Source organism: Euphorbia lathyris, chromosome 8 (assembly GCF_963576675.1).
Source record: "Euphorbia lathyris chromosome 8, ddEupLath1.1, whole genome shotgun sequence".
In the NCBI taxonomy this organism is placed as follows: domain Eukaryota; kingdom Viridiplantae; phylum Streptophyta; class Magnoliopsida; order Malpighiales; family Euphorbiaceae; genus Euphorbia; species Euphorbia lathyris.
The window spans coordinates 72,511,353-72,518,257 of NC_088917.1; the positions used below are offsets into that span (position 1 = coordinate 72,511,353).

General features: G+C 30.9%; 1 protein-coding gene across 1 annotated transcript; it reads right to left on the reverse strand.

Annotated features, from left to right (window-relative positions):
* Positions 1–5,299: 5,299 nt before the first annotated feature.
* LOC136202992 (uncharacterized protein At3g17950) lies at positions 5,300–6,201 on the reverse strand. Its single transcript, XM_065994020.1, has 2 exons — positions 6,008–6,201; positions 5,300–5,901 (listed from the first exon to the last, which is right to left on the reverse strand). The coding sequence occupies exons 1-2, from the start codon at positions 6,089–6,091 to the stop codon at positions 5,413–5,415; spliced, it is 573 nt and encodes a 190-aa protein (XP_065850092.1). The 5' UTR covers positions 6,092–6,201; the 3' UTR covers positions 5,300–5,412.
* Positions 6,202–6,905: the final 704 nt, after the last annotated feature.

The following is a 6,905-nucleotide window of genomic DNA, read 5'->3' on the forward strand; positions in this document are numbered from 1 at the left end:
AAAAATAACATATAAAAGTATCTTTAACATTGTGAGTCAAAGATTAGTTTTACCCTAAGCGTTATAAGGTGTAATTTTATATTTTACATTGATAAATTTTGACCAATTTCACACATCAAATAAAAAAGGGAAAAGTACAAAAATAAACCTTGTGATTATACCCATTTTCGAACAATACCCATGTGGTTTAAAAATTTACAAAATTGTACCATGTACTTCATTCCGTTAGCAAACCTATACCAAATTGACTAACGGTGTTAAAAGTCAAAGAGAAAAGAGTTGATTTGGTCCTTATATTTATTTATTTTTATAAATTGACCCCCTTATTATCTAATTATCTCAAACAAACCCCAAAATAAAAAATAAAAATCAAATATACCATCTTTTTCATCTCTCTTTAATTTTTTTTTTCTTATTTCTCTCTCTTCTCTCTCTCCTCTTTGTTAATTTCTCTCCCTAAAATCAATTGAATTTCCATGTTTTCAATTTAATGACACTTATACTCTCTCTTTTTCTTTCTATAGCTTAACCATTTTGAAGATCAACAAGAACTGGATTCTTTGAATAGGTAGATAATATTTGCCGTGCTTGGCATTTTATTTTTCAATGTCCATCAACTAACATATCATAACTTAGATCTTTAGAAGTTCCAGGCTTCTAGATATGCATGTGAAAGCGTATGGAATACAATTGAAAACATGGAAATTCAATTGATTTTAGAGAGAGAAATTAACAAAGAGGAGAAAGAGAAGAGAGATAAATAAGACAAAAAATTAAAGAGATATGAAGAAGATGGTATATTTGATTTTTATTTTTTATTTTGGGGTTTGTTTGAGATAATTAGATAATAAGGGGGTCAATTTATAAAAATAAATAAATATAAGAACCAAATCAACTTTTTTTTCTTTGACTTTTAACACCGTTAGTCAATTTGGTATATGTTTGCTAACGGAATGAAGTACATGGTACCACTTTGCAAACTTTTAAACCACATGGGTGTTGTTCGAAAATGGGTGTAACCACAAGGTTTATTTTTGTACTTTTCCCAATAAAAAATACATGTATTTTATTTTCGTATTTTACACCGGTCATATATCAATTGGCTCAGAAGAAAAAAAAATATGAACTTTATAATTTTTTAATGGCTCAATTCATGAATAGAACTTGGCCCGAAAAATTAATTGATCTCCTAAACTTACATATAACCTCCCCCAACTTGCTTAAAACAGTATGTTAGTAAATTTTTTTTTTTTGAATGGAAAGAATTGGATTAGCTTAAATCAGACAAAAGAACATCGGTACGGAATGGTGGCGAACATGCCCACACACCATCATCAGACCTAGATCTAATAGCTTTCGCAAGAGAGTGGGTTACTAAATTCGTTGACTTTCTAATAAAAGAGACCGAGACATTATTCAAGTCGTTTGAAATAGTAAGACAATCGCTAACAACATCCGATAAATAAGAGAGACTAACTTCCTGATGCTATATAGCACGGACTACATTGAGTCAGTCCGATCGGATTTCCACATGGGAGTAATTGAGATCCTTAATCCAGCTGAAGCTTCCCCAACTTGCTTAAAACAGTATGTTAGTAACTTGTTTAAAGTTACTTATTAAATCATTGAACTTGCTTACGGTTATCTATTACCTTTTGACCTTGCGTAAATTGATATAAATTTCAATTTGTCCACATTTAATTACGTTCTGCCACGTCGATTTAAAAAGTCAATCATGCCACTTTAAGTAAGTTCAAGAAACTAACAACATCTTTATAACTTAAAATAGTCGATTACTATGTAGGTTAAGTTCAGCAGGTTCATAATATATTAAACTTATATAATAATTTATTATTGATTAGTGATAACATGATACATATTTACATATATAACAAAATTCATAACTAAAACAAAGTTTAAAAAAAAAAAATCTGATATTTTTCTAACTTAACCAATTAAAAAAAATTGCCCACTTACATTGGTTGAACTGCGGTCAATCGCAAATTTTTATGTGAATTAAAATCTTTCAACCCCCATTTTAAAATATATTTTTAAACTGATTGGAAGTAAAACTGTTTTTATCATGGAACCGATTGAACTAAAAGCTCGAACTGATAGTTAAGGTTCAATCGTAGATTTTATATTAATCTCTGGCACATCTCCACACGCAAATGTCCCTTGAGCTTGCAGCGTACACAACACAGATCCATCTCGTCATGTGTTTTTAATTCCACAAATCTGAGATTGCCAGGACTCAAACCCTGAACCGTTTGGTCCTAGAGACTCTGATACTATATCATGGAACCGATTGAACTAAAAACTCGAGTTTATAGTTAAGGTCCAATTGTAAATCTTATATTAATCTCGACACAAGTCATCGTCTCGGTCCGCTCCTACTAAACTCCAAAGTGTATCATGTGACTTTAAAATCATTAGTCTCTATGATCACGTGATTCCATCACATGCTAAAATGTCTTATCTTCCCTTTTGCTTAAACATGAATACAACTTTGTTTGAAGCTGTTAGTACTTAAAGTTTAAATCACAACTATACAATATTTTGACACAGAAATCTATATCCTTGGTCATAAATTGCTAAATTACATTGTACTTTAATTTAAATTAAAATAAAATCTAAGCAACAAAATCTCAAATATTATAAGATTGATGTGCCAGTATAGCCAAATGTTAATAATTATAATTCAATTTAATTCTCTATAAGTATTTGTATTTGACAAAAAAAAAAAAAAACAACAAATGAATTTATATTTTTTAATAAAGTTATTAAAATATCTCTAAATATTTGTTCTAATATGAAACACTTGTTAATTTTAATATTAAATGTAAATTTACAGCTAATTTAACTTTTTAATGTTGTATATAAAATAATTACTAAGATTTTGATTAACCATTTAAAAACTATTCTACATGCGGCTTTTATATCATAAAAGTATATTGTGGATAGTGTTCAGATAGCTTTTGAGTCACTTCATTACATGAAGTGGAAGAACACGGACGAACGATGATGTGGCCTTAAAAATTGATATTAACAAAGCTTATGATAGAATTGATTGGAATTTTTTTGAGACGATGATGATTAGGATGAGTTTGATTTTGTTCGGGTGAAACTGTATATGTTGTGTGTCACTACTATTTTCCATTCGATTAAGTAAATGAAGATATGATCGGTCCCATTTTCTCGGGTAGAGAGCTTAGACAAGGAGATGGAGATCCTCTGTTTCCTTATCTATTTATGCTTCGCAAAATTCCTTTCTAAGCTCATTATTAAAGCAGAAAATGAGGGGGCCAATTCACAGTTGTAGAGTCTATTGGTGGAGCTCTTAATGTTCCTTACTTATTTTTGTTGATGGCAAATTTTTTTTTTTTTTTGTGTGTACGTGCTTTCTGTTGGGGAATTGATACATAAGTTGAACATGAAACATGAAACGATGATGTGGCCTTGAAAATTGATATTAGTAAAGTTTATGATGGAGTTGATTAGAATTTTCTAGAGGCACTGATGATTAGGATGAGTTTCGATTCTATTTGGGTAAAATTGAATATGTTGTGTGTCGCTACAGTTTCCCATTCGATTTAAGTGAATGAAGATATTGTCAATCCCATTTCTCCGGGTAGAGGGCTTAGACAAGGAGATCCTCCATCTCCTTATCTGTTTATTCTTTGAGAAAGTCCTTTTCCAAACTCATTATTAAAGCAGACAATGAAGGGTAATTCATGGTTGTAGGGTTTGTTGTGGAGCACTTAGTATTCCTCACTTAATTTTTTTTTTTTTGTTGATGGCGATTTCTTTTTTTATTTTTTGGTGCTTCTGCGGAGGAATTTAAAGTTATTTCTAAGATCTAAGTTGTCAAGGAAGAAAGTTGTGGTCAAGCTATTAACTTAAATAAATCAGACATTTTTTGAGCAATAATGTTAAACAAGATCTTTGTGTAGCTATCAGTGATATTCTGAAATTTTACTCGCCTATAGACATTGGTAAGTACCTTAGTCTTTTCTCACTCATTGGAAGATTGAAAAAGAGTACATTTAGGTTCCTTAAAGATAGATTGAGAAAGAGATTCAACAATTTGAGTGTGTCGTCCTTATCTAATGCATGAAATATATATTATTCTCAAATATATGTCTCAAGCTATTTTTACATTCTGTATGAGTATATTCCTTCTTCGGAAGTCTATTTATTATGAGGTTCATAAGATGGTGAATTCTTTCGGGTGGATTATGAAAGATGGAAAACATAGTATCCATTGATTCAAGTAGTGGAAGTTGTGTCTTAGCAAGAAAAAGATGAGGCTTGGATTCCTGTGATTTGTATTCTTTTAGCCTTTTGCTCCACGATAAACAAAATTGGAGATCATTTCTAGTCCATATATACACTTTCCTTTCTTTAAAATTAGATAATAATTCTAGTTTTATTTGGAAAAGTGTGTGAAATTTTATTAACGTTATTAGATTGGGATTGAGATGGCGTATTGGAAATGGTTCTTCTATCTATATTTGGAAGACTGTTGGTTGATCAATAACTATGATAGATTTATTCATTTGCCTTGTTGGTTAGGGCTTGAAGATGCTATTATTAAGAAATTCTTTAGTCCGAGTACAAGATTGTGGTATAGAGGGAAGGATCATTTGTGTTTCACTAAAAACGAGACCGATAAATTAATTTGAAAATTCATGTTATAGAACTAATTAAACTAAAAAAATTAAACTGATAATTAAAGGTCTAATTATATTAACATTTGACATACATCCGCACGCAAATATCAACTGAATTTGAAACAATGCACAACACATGCTTATATTAAATCAACGAGATTATAATCACTTGGTCAAAATAAAACCAATTGAAGTGAAATCTTAAATTTAAATTGATTTACAATTTTGTATAATGTTGATGCTATTCTTTTATTTTTATTTTTCAGTAGCAGCAGTAGTAGGTGGATTAAGAAAAATATTTTATATTGTAGGAGTTTGACAAAAAAAATTCAAATATTTTACCGAATTTAAAAATTTTAATCTCCAATTTTATTATTAAATCATAAAAAAATATAAAATCTTTTTTTAGAATCAACTTACTTGGAACTAGTGCAAAATAAAAAAAATAAAATATTTATATTTTTATAAAAGCGTCTGAAATTGACCCACAACGTTAAATGTTAGAGGTAAAGTCGATCCATTTTAGACATTAAAGATAAAATTGTTCCTGACTGTATACGTTATAAGTAATTTTACACCTTTATCCCTATAATTAATTTGGAAATTGAAAATTTGATAAAAATCCCTGAATAATACAAAATGAAATATATAAAGGAGAATTAAATAATTAATTAATTAATTACAATAAAATTGAAATTCAATTCAATAAAAAAAATTCCAATCAATTAAAAAAATCAATTTATCCTGCTCCACCACTGCAAATTCCGGTAAGTGAAACCGGGAATCTACTACATAGAATCCCAGCCGGCGATGATCCATCATCAACCTCAGCTGCCGGAGGCAAAACCCTACCATCAGCAAACAAACCCCCGCCATCCCTCGGCTGCTCCACCATCACACCCTCAAGCTCCGCCGCAGCATTACCAAAAAAAGCCCCATCTCCAAACCTCCGTTCGACCTCCAAAAACTCACCCAGCGACGCCGGTTTCGCCTCACCATCACTACAAAGCCTCCACCATCTCCGCCGCCGCAACTCCGCTAGGGTTCTTTTGCTCTTCTTGCTCTTATTGTTCCGATGATAGGTAGTGGCGGCGGAAGCCATGGCAGATGCCGCCGCTTGAGAATTTTCGCGAGAATGAGACGGAGCTCTGAAAGTAATTGCAGGGAAAGTGACGCCCATTAGAGTTCCCAATGTAGTGCTCCGATCATGGAAGAAAGAACCCGTAGACTGCCATTGAAATCGGGAAACAGAGATTAATTAATAAATCGATTAAATTAGAAATATGAGTTTTGATTCGTGTATAATGAGTGATAGATTGAGAAATTTAGGGTACCTCGGTGTCAAGATCGGAGGAGGAGACGGAGGATTCAGTCGGAGAAGACGGCGGAGGAAACATATCGTGTCTTGGATCTAACATTTGAGGGAATCTGTAGGATTTGGGTTGGAGAAGGAGATGGAGAGAGAGAGAGAAAAGAGAAAGAGGGAAAAATTAAAGTGATGATGGATAGGGTATTGGTGTGGTCAATGAAAATGTACTAGAGATTATTATATTCTTTCTTTCTTTCTTTCCAAAATTCAAAATGTTGGTATTTGTTTTTTATCTATAATTTCACGGAAAAAAATCTTCTGTCCCGAATTCTCTGTCCTCTTCCCTGTTCCCCATTCAATTTTTGACACGTGTCCCTTTTATATTACTTTATTGCTACTAACTATGGTTAGATATACTTAACTTTGGTTAAAGTGTAGTTAAAGGGACACGTGTCAAAATTTGAATGGGGGACAGGGAATTCGGGACATAAGATTTTTTTCCTAATTTCACTTTGAATTTGTGAATATCAATCAATGTCAATAATAAATTAATGGGTTAAGGTGTAAAAATACCCCTAACGGCAATTTTACTCTTAATGTTTAAAATGGTGCAATTTTACCTCTAACGTTGGAAACCAAGAGTAATTTTACCTCTAACATTAATAAATCAGGTCAATTTCAGACACTATTATAAAACACATATATTTTTATTTCTTATTATGCACCAATTACATAACAATTCGTTCTAAAAAAGGATTTCATATTTTTTATAATTTAATAATAGAATTTGAGATTAATATTTATAAATTCGGAGAATTTTTTAATTTAATAAATTAAATTAATAATATTTATAATTTAATTTAATATTCATATTTTTTATAATTTAATAATATTTATAAATTCGGAGAATTTTTTAATTTTTT

Excerpts from the sequence above, each read along its gene's own strand:
- LOC136202992 (XM_065994020.1), bottom strand. The coding sequence starts at position 6,091 with ATGTTAGATCCAAGACACGATATGTTTCCTCCGCCGTCTTCTCCGACT. Across the intron at positions 5,902-6,007 it reads CCTCCGATCTTGACACCGAG|TCTACGGGTTCTTTCTTCCA; the intron begins GTACCCTAAATT and ends TTTCAATGGCAG.